The sequence below is a fragment of the Pempheris klunzingeri genome, chromosome 1, assembly GCF_042242105.1.
Source record: "Pempheris klunzingeri isolate RE-2024b chromosome 1, fPemKlu1.hap1, whole genome shotgun sequence".
NCBI classification, from domain to species: Eukaryota; Metazoa; Chordata; class Actinopteri; order Acropomatiformes; family Pempheridae; genus Pempheris; species Pempheris klunzingeri.
Window position 1 is genome coordinate 32,263,456 of NC_092012.1, and position 22,767 is coordinate 32,286,222.

Here is a 22,767-nt window from a genome sequence, read left to right on the forward strand (position 1 = left end):
GTGTCAGTGGACAAAACATTGAGACGTTGAACATAAGAACCATCATGAAGACGTTAAGATTTACTTCAGGTCTTGGTGGATCCAATGAAGTGGTGACTTCGTGTCAACACAACTTTACATATATAATAGTGCAATATTCCCTGCAGAACTTGAGAACAGCAGCCTAATTCTTCACTTGTTTTTTAGGACAGCAAGTTATTTTTAAGAAACATTACGTCAAGGAGAATCTTCTGAAATACCTCAAAAGTCTCCTTCAGTTTTTTTTTTTTCTGTTAGCAAGGCACAGGCTCTTGGTACATGCAGATCTGTCAGGACTTCTGTTTTCTCAGTCACTATCCTCAGGTTGGCTGTACGGCACCTCTGGTGACCACAATCTTTGCAACTTCATCTGTAACCTGCATTTCACCGTCCTGGAATAAGCTGGTCAGAATAATTTCCGAGTTTTAAGTTATCATATTTAAAAACGAGAGTAACACAAAGCACAGAGGGTCTGAACTTAAGTGTTTATTTACCTACCAAGTGTGCTTTGAAAAGATCCTCCTCCTTTTCTCTGAGATACACTACCAGGCAACAGACACCAACCTCTCTCCCTCTATCCACTGAATCATCCTGCGAAGGAGAGAATAAACTCTCTTAAGACTTCTCCATGAGGAACTATCCCAGTATATTTTTATGTGCTAACGCGAAGTAATGTGATTAATATAAGTAGCTTATTACTTCGCTGAGCCGTTTCCTATTGCGTCTCTACCACGTGCCGTCCACCTCCCGGCTTGCCTTAATGCAGATTGCACCTGGACAAAAAAAAAAAATATTCTTTTTGGTTGCTGCTCAAGTGACCAACTTTACCCTCACACTAAAAGAGCTTTAATGCTAGACCTTGAATATCAACATGGCATCACTTTTAAGCCAAAATATATAAGCAACCTAAATCTATTACAGGTTCGGTCATGCAGCTGTTACTGACCAACCCTTTATCAACCCAGTGCCAACATTGAATTGTAAAGAAACAAAACACTTAATATTCTTTTACCTTTCCAGTGTTACGACAGTTAACATCATTCGGCTGCCACTGTTCAACAAAACACAGTTGGTGCACACACCTGTAGAGTGCTGTCAAGAGCAGAGGTTTCATTTCAACACTGGGGTGGGGGGGGGATTTTGAACATCAAACTCTTAATTTCCTGCATGCTGGTGATTTTTTTTTAATTTTTTTTATGTATGCACCATTTTGAGCCTCTTCTGCAACAATTTACAGTGGAAATGCCTTTATTGATGTAAAGGAAAACACAAAGTGGTTCACTCAGTAACAATGAAAAACACAGTGGAGTGAATGCAGCAAGGCTCTCTGTCAAGTATTTATTCCCCTAGATCAACTTTTCTCATTTGATGTTCTCCATGCATAGTCAACACACATGTAGGCATGATTCACTGCTGTGTCATGTGATGTGTCTTTACTTTGGGGTTAAAAACCCCTTTAAACATGCACGTTGCACCTTTTCACATCACGATGAATGAATCAATTTAAATAAAATTCTAAACCCCAGGACTTTAACAGCTCACGTGTGTTTCAGCAAGTAAGGATTTGGGCCAAAATGTTCATTTGTGATCTAATAGAATAGGATATTTAATTGGGCATGTTAATGGTTTCAAATGGTGACAGACTTTTTGTTTAGATGACGTGTGTTCACTCCATCTTTCAGACATCTTTCTGTGTATCCCATGTGTCACATACATCTTTAGGACAAGTGACACGATACACTACATACTGTGTGTGGTTTTAGCTTCGACTGTATAAAGAGGTGGACATTCCCATTCTGAATCTGAAAAGCGAAGCTAATGCAGACGTGGCGTAAACCTGCATTCTTTCCATTGGCCAGAAGGTGAAGACTCCACTGGCTCCAAAAAGCAGTCCGATTGTATGAAAGTCTATGAGAAAATGACTTCTTACTTGATTTATTACTTCAGTAAACGCGTTATGGTCTAGGGTGCTAGTTTCAAGTCTTCTTCAATACAGTATGGTGTTCATTTAGTGAATTACTGTTCTTTATAGAGTAAACTAGACCATAGAGTGGGATGTTTGCAACACCTGATTTGGAACTAATGACATGTTTCAGAAATCCACTATCGAATATGGCAGATACAAAATGACACAATGGTTCTGTCAGGGTGTCGGAGACCTCAACTATTGAATATGTTTAAATGTATGTTGTTATTCTATGCTATGCTGCAGCTATGTAGGATAACATACTTTACATTTTTGCCAGTGAATGTCTTGCTTTCCCATATAACATATAAAACATGAAATATTACCTTATTTGGTGTAATAGTAAAGCTTTCTGGACACTTCTATCTCCCAATCAAACGCACAATACAAACCCAGTTTGTGGTTACCTCTTCTAGATGTTGGTAGTTTAGAAAAAAGCAAAAGAGTATATAAACATTCATGAAGACATTCATTTATGGAATTATTGAACAAGTCAACGAGAACAGACATCACACTTGGCTGACAGAACGGCCTATAGCTAAAATACAGGGTTGAGATATATGTGATAGTAGATTGATGGTCTTGGGTCTGGGGGCGGTGGTGTATGGCACTAATGTGACCAGCTGGTCCAAATCGATATGTTGTGCTGATCCCATGGTGGCCAAATGCACCATTTTTTGTCAAGAAAATTGCTTGTTGGGTCATTGTTGTGAAGAATGCTTGAGATGGAGGGAAAAACTGCCCCAACCCCAAGAACAAAACAGTAAAAAAAAAAAAAAAGCTTGTTGTATTTGATAATTATCCTAATTGTTGAATTATCTGCATAACAATGGAGTCTAGCATTTTTGTATAAAACATCAAACTCTTTTTCTTTCTTTCTTTTCTCATCCTTTAGTTTTTCGATCAGCAGTGTTTATGTGACCTCCAAAAGCAAAACTGACCCTGAAATTGTGCTGCATCTCTAAGGAAAATCTATCTGAAGAATAGAAATGCAGGCACAGACAACATCCTAACCCCTCCCACATTTTTCATCATAGCCGAGCATATTCTCATTGTCTGAGGCAGCTCAGGACCAAGGCAGGGTGTCATGCCAAAGCCTGGCTTTTATGAGGGGTTTTATATTCATTTGATGATCCTGCGGGCCTCTGTTTCCTGAGTGGATTATCCGTATATGCCGGTGCTGAGCCCTTTTTATATTCAGCGCCGTGGCAGAGTCAATAAGGTTCATTCTGCATACAATATTCAAGATTATACAAGACAGACAGCATAATTCACACTCAATCAGAATACAAATGACTGCAGACGGTGGAACAACACATTTGAAAACAAACACAGCTGATTTTCAGTGCTGGGACTGGCTCAGTCAGGGCCACCTTGCCATGCTCAAACAGACCTCTCAGAGACTAAACCTGCATACAATTCTTTACTTTTGCTCAGTATGGAGTCCTTGTTTTGTAATGTCATGGTCTAAAATAATGCATGTCACAAACTGGGGAGCAAGGTGGGTATGAAGGTTACCGTATGCCTCACTTGTGCTTGCTTGTGCACGCTCGCATGAGCATCATTAAAATGATGTGCAGAGTCAGTCATGTTTATAATTGCATTAATTTGTTATGAACTGTTTCCACCTCCAGCGACCATAAAAGTTGCTCTCCATGGGATGGATCGGGAGATGAGAGAGGAGTACCTGGTGGTCATTCAGGCTAAAGACATGGGAGGTCACATGGGGGGTTTGTCTGGAACTACAACTGTCACCGTCACGCTAACAGATGTCAATGACAATCCACCAAAGTTTTCCAAAAGTAAGTAACTTTAGGCCCTTAAACAACCCAAATCAGATTAAGAGAAACAAATTACTGCTGCTCTAAATGAGTATTTCTTTGATTGGTTGTAATTGGGAAAAATAAATGTTATTTTGTGAATTTCATTAAATAGGATCCTCAGAAACTAATTTCTCTAACTGCTGTACTGTCTAATGATGATGTAGTGCTGTAATATGCTTCTATAATTTTGTGTAATTTCATCACCATTTGTAGAAACCAAAGAGCTATGTCTGTTCCTCCCCAGGTTTGTATGAGTTTGTGATCCCTGAAGACCTACCGATGGGGAAAACAGGTGGCAAGGTGAAAGCAAATGATAGAGACATCGGCGAGAATTCCAAGTCAACGTATAGCATTGTGGACGGAGACGACCAAGGCATGTTTGAGATTGTTACGGACGCGCAGACACAAGAAGGGATTCTTCGAATGAAAAAGGTAAAACCTTAAAACTGGCAGGACATGGCTAAAGTCAACTCTTCATACTCTTTCTGTCTTTCTGCTATAGCTAGTTGGCTAGCAGCTACATCAAGCCACGAGGGGTCGGCCTATGGGGCCTACACTCTAATTACATTTACCACGGCTCCTTAGCTCTGGTGTTTGCCGTGCTTGGTATTTTGAACCCAGGTCATAGCTGCATAGGAACTAAGGTGTTTTAGAGTGGAGCGGTTAATAATAATGGATGTGAATAGTTAAAAGTGAACACGGGCTGCAGACCACCTCACACACGTGCCTTAATACAGTCCTTAATGACCATTCAGATCATTCAAACACAGCATTTGTCAAAACTGGATGAATCATTTAGATGTGCTTGCCATAAAAGTTTGCAGAAGCTAAATTTACATATTCTAATAAGACCCTTGGTGGCTTTTTAACTGGATTAAATTTTTTATATTGAATTTATTGTTCCTTAAGGCACATGAATTGAAGCATTTGACTGAAGTGAAATAAAATTGTAGTTCAGTCGTGTAAGAATCTAGGATGAGTGTCTTGTTTAAAACATAGCAGGGTTTTTACATACTTTAGTGAGTTTAGTTTAGTTAGTTACACCTGAGGTATCTAATGCAGTCCAATACAACAGTTCAGTCATGAATTCTGTCCAGTTTAACTGACAGGCATCTCAGAGAGATATTAATTTATCCATATGCTTATTATTGAGGTTGTGGTTTACAATGGGGTTTTAATGAATTTATCGGCAGGTGTTTCGAATGTTTTGCCCATTTACAAACATAAAGGGGAGAAAATATTAGAAACACAATTCAGTATAATGCAGCTCAGTGCACCACCACCACTATGGCCTCAGTAATAAACGTGTATTTTAATTAATAGTTAAGTTCTTAAAAAATGAGAAAAAACTACATAAAAAGTATTCCTCTGCACCATTTCTTTTGAAACTCTGTGCCTTAGGTTTCGAAAGAAGGCTCTAAAAATAACATTCAATATGAAGACACTGGAGTTTTCACCCACAGTACCTCAAGGAGCATTTGTTTTTTGGTATATATTGGCTAAAACTTGTTTTTCTTCCACTTAAAAGCACTATGGAAATAGTAACAATGAATTCAAATATCACATTCGCAAGGATTTTGCGTGAAGTGGGTTTTCCAGCTCCACTTACTGTGTGTGGACATCCAAGCAAATACAGCAAATCTGTGAAAACTAACGGGTCTGAATGGCTTTTTTTTCAGACAAGATAATCTTATTTTCAAATTACAGTCATACCAATTTAGCTGTAGCTGTCTCAGCTCAAGGCAAATTGTTACATATTGTTAATTGGCTCAGCCCTCACTCTAACTTTGGTTAAATTCAGTTTTGCTGACTCCCACATCGCCATCACCATAGAGCAGATGGACTGAACCTAAAGTCTGTTTTTTTTTTTTTCTTTCAATGCTAACACCTCCGTATATGAGAACTGCAGTCTTCTACTACTGGCCTCAAAGCAACTTCGGCAGAGCAGTTGCTGGTTAATTGCCTTGCTCAAGGGAACATTAGCAGTAGTTGTTCAGAGAAGAAAAGACAATGCTCATTAAACCTGTTCATCGAGATATTCCCAGGTGTACAGTCCTGAGGAAAACAAGCTAGCTACATTCCTGTCACAAAACCTGAATCTCTTACCTTGAGGCAAACACATTAGTGTATAACAGCATGGGGCAGTGTGATGCCGGTGAAGCAAGTGTCAATAGCACTGTGTTCGTCAGCTAATTTGGAAGGATATAGCAGAGGCTAGGACACGTGCTCTGCTGCTGGTATTATCCCAGGATCTCACTGATTTTGATTATTTCCTCACGGATAAAAGCTGTGGAGGTCTGAGCCTGGATATCATTACTTGCCAGTAGACAATTTAGGGCACCCAATTCTATATTTTGCTCCGTAAGCAAGTGTGTGAAATCTTCACTTGAAAGCATTGATTGTAATAACGCTGTGACCCGCAAGCACGTTTAGAAAACCTGACCGAGATTTGAACACGTGGTATCAAAGATGGGTGTTCTTAAGTCACTGAAGTCATTTAAGTCTTCAGTCATGGTTGGTTCAGTGTCTGGAGAGAAAAAAGCAATACATCAGTCACATGTGGAATGCCATTGTGATATAAAATGACATTACACCAAGGACACGTGGAGTGACTTTGTCAAAGTGCGAACAATGAACTGTGTGGGAGGTGGAATGCGCAAGAGCCAAGGCAATCTGAAGGGACTAGAATTCACTGCCACTAAAGAAAACATCAGTGCAGAACAAACTTGACACAAAGTCATAAAATCTCTAACTGTTGACAAAGCAAATGTCAAATGTGTTGGTCTTTTAGCCAACCTCCACTTCCATGTCCCGCGGAGAGCCTCGCTCTTCCCAAGCCTGCTGAGCTATCTCTCCGTGGCCCTGAGTTGGTTGCCTCCATCGCTAAAGCAAGATAGATGATAATGTGGTGGGAAAGTAGTAAGGCATTTGCACACTTAATGTTTTTGCACCCCTCCAGACAGCAGCTTCTCAAGTTGAAATGAGTTAAAAGAAGCAGTTGTTACGTGTTTGCTCTTTTGTTCTCTATCCTCACCAGTACCATCCTACAACCAGGGTGACAGAAGGAAGGATTCAGAGTAACTCTTTCCTCAACACACCCTGTCCCTGTCAACAGCTGTACAGGTCTATAAACTGCCATCTAACGTGGAATTCAAATTATTAAAGATCCTTTGCGGCAAGGTTAAAACACATTGATCTAACTGGAGCTGGAGAGGCACAAACCAGGGGAGAGATTTTTTTGCTGTTTGGGTTTTAAGCTTTTTATCTGCCAGCCCCCAGGCCTGTCGAGGGATGTTAGTGGGATGCTGAGCTTTCACCCCTGCAGCCAACGCTGAACTTTGAAGTCTCTAAATGGCCCGTGTGTACATACTGATTTGATGCTAACGCATGAGAGAGACCGAAAAATGACACAGCAGGGTCGTAGGGTGGGACACAATGGTGTGGGAGTGTTGACACAGGAGACACAAGGCTGCTTCTTTGTTGCTTAGTGCAAGTCTGCTGTGCCACATTTAGAAATTTAGCCTCATTCAGTTAAGCCATGTTGTTTACCAGGACCGTGCTGGAATATAAACTGGCTGTGCAACCATGAATGTCTGGTACATAGCTCTGCTGTTTTCCTCCTGCACTCATGAATCTCTTAATAATCAACCGTAGCTGTGCAACAGTACCGCCATGCATACTAATAAAAATCAAAGTGGCTCTCACTGGATGACTTAGTCAAAGAACCATGTGTGTTTATTGAATTAATAAATTGAACAGGTCAAATTTCACTGGTACTTTGACTCCATGAGCAGGTTATTATACAGTATTTTAAAAGAGCAGCTTTGTATAGATGTTTTTATTTATTAATGTTGTTATTATATAGTAATTGATGTAATTGAACTTAACTAGGCTAATCAGAGAAGCTTTTTGCACTATGTTTTACAAGTTGATTTGGTGTAATCAATTATACCAGCAACAGATATGAGTTGTTTCTACATGCTGTCAAGTGGGAATAGTACTGAAATATTTTGACATGGGAGAAATAAAGCAGAGGGGAAAATGCAGCACACATAAAATGCTACTACTCATAAAACCGCGTTGATCAGTATTCCAATCAAACATCAAATTAGTATGTGCGACTTATTGTGACCGCATCACAGGGATTTAGCATCCAGCTCTGGATGTTCCCTTTCTCTCCGCTCTTTGCTTTACGGCCAACAACTTTTCATTTAGCAGCTAAACAGGCAGACGTTTTTTTTCTCTCACAAGTTGGTCGAGAAGAAAACCAAGCTAAGATGGGAGTAAATGTTGGATTTACATCTATCAGGTGGCCGCACCAAGTCTCCAATATATTTGCCGTAACAACTCACTGATAGTATATTAGTGCTGTGTTTACAGCCTATTCTGCTGCTGGACACCAACCACTGAAACCTTTTAAATAATATTCATATTAAAACGTACCCCCCCCCCCTTCGCCCCTCGCTCCATTTCCATATAATCATTTTGACTATCCAGCCACCTTCATTTCGTACAGGCTCTTACTCTCCACTGAATTAAAGTGTAATCCATTGGCTTGAGGTCCAGCCACACTCTGTACTTTGTCAGCACAGACGACAGGATCACAGAGAGAGAAAAGGAAGGAATGGGGAGGAGGAGCGGGGGGGGGTGTCAGGAGTGAGAAGAAGGGGGAGGTTAATAATGAAAGTGTTCCAAATAGCTTCTCCATGGAGAAGTGGGGCTTGGAGGGGCTTCAGGGGCTTTGGTCTGTCTGCTAGAGCCCCGATGCCAGGAATGTACGCGTGTGGAAGTCAAAGCCCTGGGTTGCCTCCCACGTCCCCCCATTTGCTACCACTGTCCCACAGCTGGACCCCCAGATACCCCTCCACCCACCTGCCCCCTCTGCCCCCAGAGCTCTCAGCACTGGCTCTGTCTGACTTTAGGGACCATTCTTCTCGTTCGCTCCCTTTTTCTCCAACTGAATACATTTCTCGTTGTGTTCATATCCCTCTTCTTAGTCCTGCTCTCTCCCCAAGCCAGCTCCTATCCCCTCAAGCGGCAAGGCCCAGTTTTGATATTCCTATAAATCCTGGTTATGGAGCGTGGAAGTGACTTGATCCCATTATTCTAGTAGTAGGAGAGCGACCAGAGGTGATTCAAAATGAAATTGTGACAGTCTGGGATGTCCTCGTAGATGCCAAGAGAGTAAAATTGTGACTCTCCTCTTTCTTTTAAATGTTAATGATGAGCCATCTGTAAAGGAAATACTATGAAGCAATTGAAAATAATGTCACACAATGACATGTCCTGTATGAAATTATTTCTCTTTGGGAAATTAAACCTTTTGTTGATAGTTTCAAATAAGTTCTCTCTCTTTCTCTCTCTTTTTTATTTATTTATTTATTTAACGTGATATGGCTGTGATAGCTGTATGAAAGCTCTAATAATCTGCTGTCACTGAGCACATTAGCAGGAAGATTTGTGTTGTTCCAGGCCGATAAAGGTTGGAAAATAATTTTCAGGTTGTGCAACTCTTAGAATTACAATTGTATTGATTTAGGTCAAAATGATGATCATATAAATTCTGCTTGCTTCAATATACAGAGAGAAAATGACTACTGACACTGACTGTAATGATTATCACAGCCGCTCACAAACTATTTCTTCAGATGGCATCATTCTTTTTACAAGAAAACATGAAAAATAGTTTACAGTATGGATTCTCACATAGCTCCCAGCTCCCAGCTCAGCTCAGTCCGCCGGTTTGATTCATGGAGAGCTGGGAGAGCAGCACGCACTGCTGCCTGCCACAGTCTCTTTTTGGATGCCAATGTGAGAAATGTTCAAATCTTACACACACATGGGGCTTTCATTTTTGGAATCGTAGCTAATCACATAATCGATTCGCATTACTGTAAATGCAAATAGCCGTGTGGTATAATTTACAAGTAAAAGTCCTCTGTTGCCAGTTGCTCGGGAGCCGGCCTCATGCACCTAAAGCATCAAAAGGAAATGTGCACATTAGAGCAGCCGAATGGTCGTTTCTATATTATGTAGTGCAGCTGTACGGTGAAGGTGGTTGAAGTGGAGGGAACTGCTGATTGTGTAACAGTACAATTTGCATAGTTGGAGGACTCAAAAAACAGAAAATACATGTTATACATGTTTTTTTTCTTATTGTTATTTATTTCTTTTATTATATTCCTCTTAGTGAAACTTGATCTTGCCTTTCTTTACACCTTTCCTGCCATAAAGGTGACAAATAAAGAAATGTTGATCTTGAAATCTCGATCTTGATCTTGAACACCCAGTTTATAATGCAGGCTTTCTGCTTTCTGGCATTATACTCTCTAAGCCAAGTCAAGGTAACCCCCCTTGACATGATCGACGTTCTTTTCAGACTTCGGTTTTCACAGGCTGAGCACTTAACATGACGGGTAAACTGAGTTTGATTCGTAACATTTGTGAAGTGCCCCTTCAATCTACAACTACACACCTTGTCGATCATAAAGGTGAATTGGGGGTTATTGTGATACAATCATATGTTTAGTATGCAACATGTGACTGAACAAGACGAAGAAGATGTGTGATCTGGACAAAGAAGCAGTCGCTGATTTCCTCTCTCTTTGTGCCCCCCCCTACAGCCGATAGACTACGAGAGCAAGAGAGCATACACCCTGAAAGTTGAAGCCACTAACATCCGCTCTGAGCCCAGCAGTGGCGTGCCCTTCAAGGACACAGCCACAGTGAAGGTAGTGGTTGAAGATTCTGACGAACCTCCCGTTTTCTCCAAACCAATGTACTTACTGGACGTGAACGAGAATGCCCCCATCAACACGGTCATCGGGACAGTCACCGCCAGGGATCCGGACTCTTCTGGGAGCCTTGTCAGGTAAGAGAGCGAATGCCTTTAAAAGTGAACTGCAGTGAAACCCTCAGCCATTTCTACTCCACCGCTCAGTATCGACTGACCAGAGAAATACAGTAACTGCACTCGAAAAAGGAAAAAAAAAGTCTCTTTACTGTTCTTTCAAGAAATGATGGAGAGAATAGGTTAACAAATTAGACTTTTCAGACTGTAATGAGTTGTTTTAATAAAAGGGTTGACACTCGGGCATGCAATTAAATCTCTTCATGTCTGTGACCTTTGGAGGCTGTGGTAGCGCCATTGGCAAAGAGGAAGATATCCAATGATTGCTCTCATTTCCACTGATGTACAAAAAAAAATAGATTATAAGTTGAAGACACCACAACTTTTTCATTCAACGTGTGACCAGCCCTGCTATATTCTCCTCTTTTGTGACTTATTCTTGGAAATACCACAAGGGCACCTTGAGGATAGGTTATACAGGCAATTTCTCTCCCTCCATCTTGGCATTTCATTAATTCTCCAGTGACTTGCTGACCGCATTCCCGGGACAACACTCAACAGGTTGTGTGTAATTGCATGGCGAGCAGAGAGCAGGCTGGGTTTCATAGATTGGCTGAGGCTATAGAGCAGGGCCAGTTCATTTTACTTTTTTCTTTTTTCTTTTTTTTTTTTTTCTTCTTCCTTTTCTGGTGGCATCCTCATGTTTAGTGATGAGTTTGCCGAGAGGAATTGAGCCCCTGAGGTTGCATGATGTCCCTCCCCTGGTAAAAAGAGAAGTATATTTCATGTATAATGACATCTGTGTGTCCTTATTTTGTGTCATGGGGCTCCTGTGTTTGTCGAGCAAGTCTCTTTGTGTGTCAGAAGGAGAAAGAGAGACCAGTTTAGTTAATTAGTGTTATTTTTAAGTGTATAAAGGTCCACAGTATGTGCCGTATTAATAGCTAGTTATGTTTGCCTACTTTCTTGTTATTAGACTCCTTCAGTGCATCATTATTGAAAGAAGTGACTAAATAATAAATGAGTGTGCTTGCAAATGACAGCACCCTGCTGACATGATCTCTTCACACATTTGCTGCTATAAAACTGTCCAGAAACCAACATCCTGTTTTGGCACTTGTTAAACGTTCGGAGCATGATGTAGTGCAAACTGAGTCCCAGGCTGCTATCTTTATGCACCGGGTCATTTATCTTTCTGCAGTCCATTTCTCTCTTTCTTTCTTTTATATTTGTCCTGAGGTCATTCACTTACACTCACAGTGTTCATTATGCTTTTAATCACCAATTTTACAATTTTGTGGAGAAGTTGTTATTTTCAGAATGGATTGTTGCTCAAGGGCTTTGTGTGACTGTCAAAAAAAAAAAAAAAGAAAAGAAAAGAAAAGAAAAATCCACTGCGGTAAGAAAGGCAAAATGGAACCTTTTAAAAATGTTCTCAAGAGCTGCTAGATTTTTCATAAATTTCAATTTCATTCTTCAAGAAGAAAGAAGCAGAAGTAGTAAGTGGCTAATGGAATGCTGCATTAATCATCTGCCATCTCCTGTAAAGCCACTGATCACTGGGGGAAACTAAGTGCTCACAGATTACACACACAACCACACATTTTCTTGCCAGTTTGCATTTTGTCACAACAAATTGCTGCACCTCAACATGTGATTTTCTCTGAAGTCAAAACATACAATCGAATTCCCCCCCAAAATCGTGTAAATCTTCAAGATGAACGGGATCCGTCGCAGATGTCACATGTTTTCCTTGTGGGGGATGAGATGAAACAAACTATTGTCGCGGAGGGCTTAATATGCTGCACCACTCTCACCGAAGACCATTTGATTTCACTTTCAGCCACAGTTTGTATTAGCCTGTAACTCTGAGCTTCGGGCTGATAAAATGTTTACAGTGTGGGAGATTTAAAATCCTCCCGGATATACTGGCTGACAGAAGGCTGTAGCCTCAATAAGGCCCGTTACAAGATCAGTGGTATGTTCTGAGTAATTGAAAATCTGGACAAAAGCCACAGTAGACAATAAGCTAAATGATAACTTTGCATACAGTGCTGCAATTGCTGTCATTATTGATTACTCTCATTTGGTTTGTAAGACATCAGAAAACTGAAAAATGCATATCAGAAATTTTAAATGACAAGGTGGCATTTTCACATGTTTGGTTTTGTCCAACCAACAGTCTAAAGCCAAAGACATTCAAACAAAAAAAGCACTAACACCTCACACTGGAAAAGCTGGAGCCATATAATTGCTTGAGCTTTTGATTAAAAAATGATTTGAATGATTAGTTAATTCTGACTGCCAATCGACTAATCCATTAGTGAACTGATCATTGCAGCTCTAAATGAATGTATGGTCTATATATAGGTGATTTAAAGTAAGAAATAGTTAAGCACACAGACACAGACCGGGCTTTTATTGTAGCAGAGAAACATACATAGATGAGTAGTTGCTTTATTACCCGTAAACCTTTTGTATGTGTTTCATGCTTTGTTTTCTTGGGAGAGCATTAGTGAGTGTGTCATTTGTAACACATGCAGCTTGTTGACTTCAATTAGCTGAATTGTATTTCTGAGCCTTGAATTTTCCTCCTTCCTCCCTTCTTTGTCTCTTCTTCTTTAAGTATCTTATTATTCAACTTTCTCTTTCCAAAGGTAAGAGGAGGAGTCCTAAGCCTCTCTATTTAGTGATGGTGGCTCCATGGCAGAGGAGTGGCAGCAGTAATAACAGCATTAGTGTGGATTTTCCTCCTGACCACCATCTGAACGAGCTCTCCAGTCAACCCCCTTTGATTAGAATCACTCCCCGTCTCAATCCCCCCTCCAGCCGGACCAGACTAAACCAGTCTGAGTCTGAACCACTTGGGGGCGAGTGCTCTGGTGGGCTGCCGTGTCATCTGCACTCAGGAGACAAACAACCCCTTAGCTGTACTTAATGCATCCAACCAACAACATTTCAGGTGCACTCCATGAAACACTCCCTCAGTATTGCTTCTCTCTGGAGCCTGTGCTCTGTCGTTTTCTACCTGACTGATCACAAATAAAAAGCAATGTGACATCTGGCAGTCACTATGGCTGTATAACACGAACTGCTGGATTTCATAGAATAGCTGTGACTGTATTTTATTCCACAATATTGATGCTGTGACGAGCATTACTAAAATCTGGTTTGAATTTTAACAGTTTTGTTCTCCTTTTTCCTTCTTTTTTCTTTTATTGTTGAGGACAACTGCAGGAACAAAACAAAAAAAAAAAGCGTGTTCCTTTCCTGACAGCTCACATGGTGATGCATGCAGTCATGTAAAGGAGATGCTTTGGAAATGAACAGAATGACGTATTCCCACAGGACTGATTTTGAAGTTGTTTTTTAATTTATCATTTACTCTCCAGGAAAATCACCTTCCTGCTGAAAGGGCCTTGGATTCAACTTATATAAAATGTAGTGTTAAAACACAACTGGTCAGCATTCGAGGGGCGGCAAAAATTAGTTCTACACCTGTGATCCTCCCAGTGGAGTTACTGACCTAATAACAAGCAGGAATGTCACAGAGGCATTTTGTTCTCTGGAGGGAGAAGAGGTGAAGAGATCAAGAACAAATACCTTTTTTCTTCCTCGCAACTTGTACTGGCACTCAGTCACTCAGGTGCACACATACTCACACTATAACACTAACTCAGATGAAACCCAGGTGTGAAAAAGCACAAGCACGTACACCGAAACCTTGTCTTGGCTGCTTATTAACCTATAGGCGTATTCATTTACTTGTGACATACATATACTGTACATTAGTATGAGGCTGGAGGTCCAGCTGATAAGTACCGTATTTACCGGACTATAAGACGCTACTTTTTTTCCCACGCTTTGAACCCTGCGGCTTACACAACGATGCGGCTAATCTATAGATTTTTCTTCGCTAACGGCCATCGGGGGGCGCAGGAAGTGCAAAAACGAGACAGACGCAAGAGGTCAATGCAAAGAAGAAGACGCTAGTTTTTGGCGCACTCAACGCAAAACGCAGCACGACACGCACAAACGCAAAATATTTTTCACACAAGGTGTGTGACGGAGATGTTCTGAGGCTTTTCATCTCCGACACTGAAGAAGAAGACTTCAGTGGTTTCAGTGCACAGGAGGAGGATGAATAAAAACATTAATGACTTTTCTGTTTTGTTCGATCAGCCGTTTTACTGCCGTGTTACAGGCACCGTTTGGAAACAATTAAGGTATGTAAATAAACATTTACAAAATCTTTCTGTGTAAATATCTAATTTCACAACGTATATATCTGCGGCTTATAGTCTGGTGCGGCTAATATATGTAAAAAAAAATTTTTCTTTTAAAATTTAGTGGGTGCGGCTTATATCCCGATGCGCTCTATAGTCCGGTAAATACGGTAATCAGAAATTGATGTATAGAAGTGACAATAATACTTCGAAATTATTATAATTAAATTATCAAATTCTTTGATAACGTTTAAAGTGAAACTTTTCAAAGCATTAAACAAACACATTCTTCCTCTTATAACTGAACTTTTTAATTCACATCTGAGTGTATTTATTTGATTAATGCTAGAAGGTGTCAGTCTCTCCACTCTTCTTTAATGCAATATTGCTACAGAATGTTAAGCATTTGTTCCTATGATTCAGCTGTCACTTGTGGCTATGATGGGTAGTGTTAATCAAAAATCACATTGTTATTTTTGTTCAACAAAAAAATACTCAAAATACTATTTTAACTCAAAAATATCAATATTGGCCACAGAAATCAGAAATCCACTCATGTTTCTTTTCTGGTTCTCCAGTGATTTGATATTGTCATACAGAGTGACTCGCAACAGATGCATTAAAAAAAGAATCGTTAAAAGTAAAGATATCTTGACTTTTAATCCCTCGTATTGGTCAAGATAACCTTGATGATGTCATCTGGGCTTTTTTCATCCGTGCTTACACGGTGAATAGAATACAACTTGTGGACTGCCCCTTTAATTTGGCACACATGTCCAAACGTTTCCACAAGCACACAAGAGCTTGGGCTCAATTTGATTCAAAATGCACTCGCAAGCAATTGCACTTTCGCCTATTTTCAGGAAATAAGAAACAGTTGCGTGTCTCAATGACATTAATCCATAGAACTAAAGGTCACAGAGGATTACTGAGGTTTGCATCATGTATGTCACTCAGATGCAGAATCCATATTACAGCAACGCGATCAATGCACAAGGTTAAATGGTGACAGTTGTTAATTGCGACATGTTGTTGTATTCCCAGCTTGGTTTATTATGTGGCCCCCCAGGTTTAAAATCAGGCTAAATAAATCTTGATTGAATATTTTTGCTGTAAAATTAAGTTAAGATTAAAGACTATTCATAACAATGAAGCCTCTGTTCCTAGTGTGTGTTACTGACTGGTGAGCACAATGGCAGTTATAACAGCAAACTATTGTACGATCAGTTGATTAAAGCGTTTACAGCTGCTACCCAATGTCTGAGTGTCTGTTCCATCTTTCCTGGAGAAAAAAAATCATTATGTGATGGGAAAGAAAAATCACTGGGTAGTTAGCATGAGCGATGATAGCCTACGTGCCTAAAGAGACAAAAGATTGCCACCCACAAAAACTCTAACAGAGAAGATGTCCTGACCATGCTGCTTGATTGACAGGTGATCTGTGAGGAAAGAAGTGCAGAGATGACGCATCAATGCACCTCAGGACCATGAATGAATGGGAAAAAAAGGCAATAATGATCTTGAACGATTACAGCTCATGTTTTTTTTTTAATGCACCGCATAACTTCCAGCACATTGAATTTGCTATTTGAATAGCACATTATGTTTGTATTATAATAAGTCTGAATGCATCTGGATGTCTGTTGCATCAGTTGTAAAAATGCTTCACAAAAGAACAGCCTCTACGAGATGTTAAACTGTAAGACCAGGTCAGCCCAACGCCGTTTAAAGGCCTGTGAAAAGCAAAGCAAGGCTGAAACAAGACGACACACACACACACACACACACACACACACACACACGCAGACGCACGCATTCTCACATCACACTCCGGAAAACTGTGCACGTATAACGCTGGATATCATTTTTTATTTGCTTTTAATTCTTTTCACATCACGTTGTCAGTTTGAGTGACAGGTGGCAGAACATTTCAGGGTCTGTCTCCTCGCTTCCACGTGAGGCTGTCAGAGTTTGACTGGGATCCACTCAGTCTGCAGGAGAGAGGCTGCTCCCAGGTGGCTTGCTGCTGTCTGCCTGTCTTGAAAGTGCTCTGCGTCTGCAGGGCAAGAGAGAAAGAGAGGGGGGTGGTGTGGGTAGGGAGAAGGGGGGAGTTGGGGGGTCCTCATGGACCTCTCCCAGCCCGGCGTCTAGAGGATTTTACACCATTTCATCTCAAAAATGGAAATGTCACGGCTCGGTACATCTCCCCAACAATTGGAATCTGGGCCAGTGGTTTATTTATTTCATTTCCTACCATTCTTGTATAAGCAGCATCCTCCTTCATATAAATTGTTGTTGTGACTTTGTCTTTTTCTGGTGCTTTCTCTTTCTCTATTTCTTATTTCCTCCCTCTCTCATATAAAGACTGTAGGGTTCCTGCCAACAGGTCTGGACTGATAGGGATGAGCAGTTCTACTGTGAGATGGTACAAGACCCAGGGTTAGGATGGAAGGGAGACGGGGTGAGCAGGGCGCCTGGTGGCCGAGGGATGTCTGTGTGGGGAAGGGGCCTGCAAGGAATTGGATAGGGGGATTGGATTAGGGAAGAGCTTGAGACCCAGCTGGATGTAAAAGAAAAAAAAACTGAAACTTTCTGTTAGTGAGGGGGAGGGGAGAAGAGATTGTGAGGGAAGATGTTAGAGTGAGACAGAGAGAGAAAGGAGCGGGGACAGTTTGTCCTGGAGGTATGGAAACACTTGTGCGGTACAGGCTGTAATTAGCTCACGTGAATCACAGCGGCCTTGTGTTTTGGGTGAGTAGGATGTTTATGACAGTCACACATAATGGCAAATGAAACGTGTGAAACCAAAGATGACCCATAATGACAGATTCTTTTTTAGTCCATTTTGTGTGGGCTTGTCCCAAGATTTGGAGCTGTGCGCGTTGCATCATGAAAGAGCAATTTCACAGCTTCAAGTGGCTTCGGAAAATTCTCTTTTATGTGCATTCCAATTTCATACCCACTGCTGGAGTTTTTCTGGGGAGTTTTATGTCTTGCCACTGTATTTTTAAGACTGTACAAGACTCAAAAAGTCAGTGTGTCACGGAAAGGGTCACCGAGAAATAGAGTCACGAAAGGGAAAGTTTTGCAAATGTGTCCTTTGAGACGGCGTTTGATTCATTTTAAAAGTGTGCTGCTTTTTTTTTTTTTTTTTTTTCGTGGTTTCAAAATAAAACAAAATCATTTTGCCATAGGTCAGACAAGGTCACACATAGCAGACATAGCAGTTCGTTCATCTCCATTACATCCATTATCCCCTCCCACCCCCCGTGTGTTGTGACACAATGCTGTCCTAACTCATTAATGCAAAGCCTTTGGGAGCCATTGAGTGTTGACAGATTCCAAACAGGGTTAACAACACCCCATCTCTTACCCTGACATAACATGTGCTAATGGTCCTTTTTGCAGGAGGAGGGCGTTGTGATCAGGGTGGGGGGATTCTAAGACCTTAGGCAGTGATTATTCCTCAGATAATTATTGGTTTCCTCCTGTTTTTTGTGCATTAATCTACAGGTTTCTCTTGACAAATGCAGCCCTGTTTAACCGCTAACTCCAAAGATTCAGTTTTGGCTTCAACATCTGATGATCGATTTGTCTTTGCAGGTACTTCATCGACCGGCACACAGACCTGGAGAGGCAGTTCAACATCAACGTGGACGATGGGAAGATCACGCTGGCCAAACCATTGGACCGGGAGATGGACATGTGGCACAACATCACAGTAACTGCCACAGAAGTCAGTAAGTAAACTCTCCTGACTCTGGCCTCCCCCGCTGTGACCACCGGTCCTCATGAATCGTAATGTCCTATTTTGAGAATCAACATACTGTTAGACGCTCATTGGAATACACGTTTTAAAAACCGAGAACTGCTGGAAGACACGTACAATATCCTCTTCTCCTGAGTGACTTCATGAGGTTGTCTCAGTCAAAGGAATCACTGACCTGCTCTGAACGAACCTCTGCTCAACAGTATAGCGCTTTGTAAACCGGCGCATTTAATCGCTCCGAGAACATGGCACAAACAATTAGCATTTGGATCCACAGAGGCATTAAATACGTTGATTTGCTGAGTTTTGATTGAATTAAACAGCTCAGTAGTCAATTTGTGGAAGTGCAAGAACATTAAGACGTATCAAATAAACAGTTTTAAAGACATGCTCCAGAGTGGATTGCTCCAACGCCAGCATCCATTACAGATTAAAGAACATCTGCGAACCGCAAAACTCACTGACTACGTAGAAAATCTTGCCGGCAGAGCTACAAACAGCTCAAACCATATGTAAGGCTTTATTTGCATACAGATTGTTTCAGAGGGGCTGTATGTTGTGATAAAGCTTAATGTACCCCTTAAAGCTATTGGAATAGAAATTGACACAGCTTGTAACTTTTTTTTTTTCCCCCCTCGTCCTCTTCCTCTCCATATCTCTCTCCTTCTCTCTCTCTGTCTCATCCTCTATCTTTGCCTTTCTTTCTTTAATCAAAGGAAACACACATTAATTGTCAGAATAAATGAAAGCCTAAGCGGTGTCATAATGTTTTGGCCATGCAGCGCAGACAAATCCCACCATCGTAGCAGCCCGTCGGAGGAACTGAATGTGTCTCATTTGATAAGCCGGTCGCCTTGTCATTTCTCGCAGCCATACATTTAAAGCATGTTTTCATGCCTCTTGGCAAAGTAACTGTGGCTCAAGATAGTAGCATCTCTCAGAACACCTAATAGGAATTTGCCAAAATAAATATGGCAGTTTTGCTATTCTTCACGGATGGGGAGGGAAGCCGGTGTCTTCTCTGGCGTGAAGAGGAATAGATGTGTTCCCAGTTCTATCCTGATGCCATTTGCCACCCAAACGGAGACGCGTTCTGCCGCCTCGCACCAGTTGACATCTGACTAATCAGATTCTATTCCCTGTCTGCTGCAGGGGGAAAGTCACTTTTGTAGGTAGGGGGGGGGGGTCTGTCTCTGACTGCCCTAATCCATCTATCACTGTCTATCAGACTGTCAATTTCCACTCTCCTCACTGCTTACCTCTTTTTCAACTCGTCTCCTGGCCTGTCTGATGGCCTTGAATTTCTCGGCCATGCCGTCTCCAGCTCTCTGTTAAGGTTTCATTAAAAAGAAATTAAGAAGAAAAAAAAAACAGATGTCTGTAAAAGCAGATCGTTATCTAGGTGCGGGGATCTTTTTTTAAAAGAAGAACGATCACAATTTTATTTTTTAAAAAATAAGAATAATTCATAAGCAATAAAGCGAAGCCTATCTGTAGTACAATCAGGGATACATAGTCTGGTATGACTAGTAACTTATGGTGGCCAACGTTAGCCACTTAATGAGTGCATTCGCTGACTTTATGGCTCTTTTTTCTGCTCGTGCTCCTGTTACACTACATTACACCGTGTCACATTTCCACCATAAATAAACATGACGCTGTCTTAAAAGCAGCTGGTTCAGCAAAATCTATACAGGCTCGCTTTAAACCCAGTGTTAAACCAAGCATTTTTAATAGTTGACTCTTTGATGAAAAGGAAAAAAAAGATCCTTCACTTGCCAGCAGCCTCCATAGGAGACAATATCACTGTTGAGGAAATCAAGTTTATGTCCATAACATATCACATATCGTTATGCTTCTAATCCTAATAAAGACGCATCAGTGTCATTGGTCACAGTGACACTGTCCTCTTGGGCCCACATTAATAGATAATTGCTTTAAAAGTTGGCATTTGCACTACTGATTAATAAATACAACCATTTACCGGGACTCTCGAAAGGGACTGTCAATTACCGACGATGAATAATTCCAATCAAAATCTAATCTAATTAAACTGCTTTTTATTGTCTTTTTAGACTTCAGTTACCAATGACTCATTAATATGCATGTTTTAACCCTCATGTTTTAAACATTACAGTGTACAGGGGATTTTCAAAAGCACTTTGAATGGGATTTTTTTTTCCTTCTCTATTGCCTAGATTCCTGTTTTGCATCGCTGATACCAGCTGAAATGTAGATTGATGTGGCTTATCATCTGTCCTTCCATCAGCTCAGGAAATGAAGGGAGAAATAAAGATGGAAAATAAAGGAAATTAAAACTGGGTCACAGAATTTACCTAGGATTTCATGTGCAACCTTGTTTTCTCCCAGCTTTTCAAATATGCTGATCATCTTTTCTTATTTTTCTCCTCTTATCTCTCCTGTTTTTTTAATTTTTGATTTCCTTACTCTATCTTTCTATCTATCTATCTATCTATCTATCTATCTATCTATCTATCTCTCTATCTCTCTCTCTATCTATCTATCTATCTATCTATCTATCTATCTATCTATCTATCTATCTATCTATCTATCTATCTATCTATCTATCTATCTATCTATCTATCTAGGGAACCACAGTCAGATATCGAGGGCAATTGTGGCCATCAGAGTAATGGACATTAATGACAATGCCCCCGAATTTGCCACTGAATACGAGGCCTTTCTTTGTGAAAATGGAAAACCTGGACAGGTAAAGAAAGAAATGGTTCATTCATCAAACCACTGATCTCTCTCTCTCTCTCTCTCCCTGTCTTTCTCTCCCTCTCCTCCCCTGTAATGATTGGCCACAGTGAATTATAGCCTATTTATTTCACTGGAAAACTACAGAGGTGGGAGTACGGTCCTTTTTCCCTGCAACAGTCCTCCCTCGACACAGTGTCTGTGGAGCGAAGGGAAAATGAGAGCAGTCAGGATTGATCAGAGAGGATCATAATTCAAGACTGTCATTCATGTCCTCCTCCAGATGGCATAATGCTTCCCCCAGCCAAAAACTCTGGACAAGTACTCACCATTCTCCTTCTCATCAATCGACCTCATTCAGGGGACTTGCATACGTACAATAGGGAGCTTTATTGAAAGGAGGAGGGAAAAAAAGGAACTGAAAAAAAGGGAAACTTACCTGCAGGGCCTGAATTCTAATTTCCAATCAATCATAAAGACATACAGCACGATAAGACCTATGATGACAGATTAACAGATAGAGCCAGGAGCCTGAAAGTGTGCCAGACTAGACAGGACCTCATTGATAATAATCTCAAAATCCAGGAATGAATAGGGCATATATTTCATCAGGTGTGATCCAGCCAGTATTAGACTGAGGCAATCTGCGGAGGCAAAAACTTAGTAATGAATAGGCTGCCTCCTCTAATGGCTTTGAGTCATCCTCTGTATATCATCTTGTCCCTCTGTTTTCAACACAGGTGATCCAGACTGTCAGTGCGGTGGACAAAGACGACCCAATCCAGGGCCACTACTTTGACTACCGTCTCGTTCCGGAGATGCTCAATAACCCCAATTTCACCATCAAAAACAACCAAGGTGAGACACCAAAGAGATCGTGGAAAAATTAAGGCTTTTCGTGGCAGAATGACTGAAGTTTCTTTAAATTTCTCCAATGGCTTTCCAGTCTAATCTCTAACCCGCGGCGTGTTAGCCGTACTCGAGATGAAATCTGGTGGATCAGTGTAGCTCACAATTAGCAGATGTGAAATTGTCTGGACACCAGCTTCTTTTTACTCCCCAGTGCGTTTTGAGAGAAACTAAATGAATGAGATCCAAATGGCTTTTCCTGGGAGTTTTGCAGCTCAATGTAGGGTGACTCCTTAGGAGCCGTTGCCGTGTGGCAGATGGTACTAAATTTATTTGCTAAATACTCCGATTGGTTTATTTGCCATTTTTCTTTGTCTTTATTCCATCCCTCTTCCTCTGCCTCCCCTCCGTAACTGGCTCTGAACAGGCTGTGTTCATGATGACATTGTGTAATGTTTTCAGCTCGGGGCAAAAAATCTTCATATGGTACTAGCCTTCTGTTGCGACGCAGAGGCTGCAGGCAAACTTACTGCAAAATCTCTCTG

The 22,767-nt window shown here is 40.9% G+C and overlaps 1 protein-coding gene across 2 annotated transcripts in view; it reads left to right on the forward strand.

Annotated features, from left to right (window-relative positions):
* The window catches only part of cdh8 (cadherin 8), a 93,839-nt gene that overhangs the window by 65,580 nt on the left and 5,492 nt on the right, over positions 1-22,767 (forward strand). For both annotated transcript variants that reach the window (XM_070855432.1, XM_070855512.1), the window contains exons 5-10: positions 3,619-3,786; positions 4,052-4,239; positions 10,431-10,678; positions 18,487-18,623; positions 21,262-21,383; positions 22,114-22,231. In XM_070855432.1, the coding sequence (XP_070711533.1) occupies positions 3,619-3,786; positions 4,052-4,239; positions 10,431-10,678; positions 18,487-18,623; positions 21,262-21,383; positions 22,114-22,231 (981 nt within the window). The remainder of the gene's footprint in view (positions 1-3,618; positions 3,787-4,051; positions 4,240-10,430; positions 10,679-18,486; positions 18,624-21,261; positions 21,384-22,113; positions 22,232-22,767) is intronic.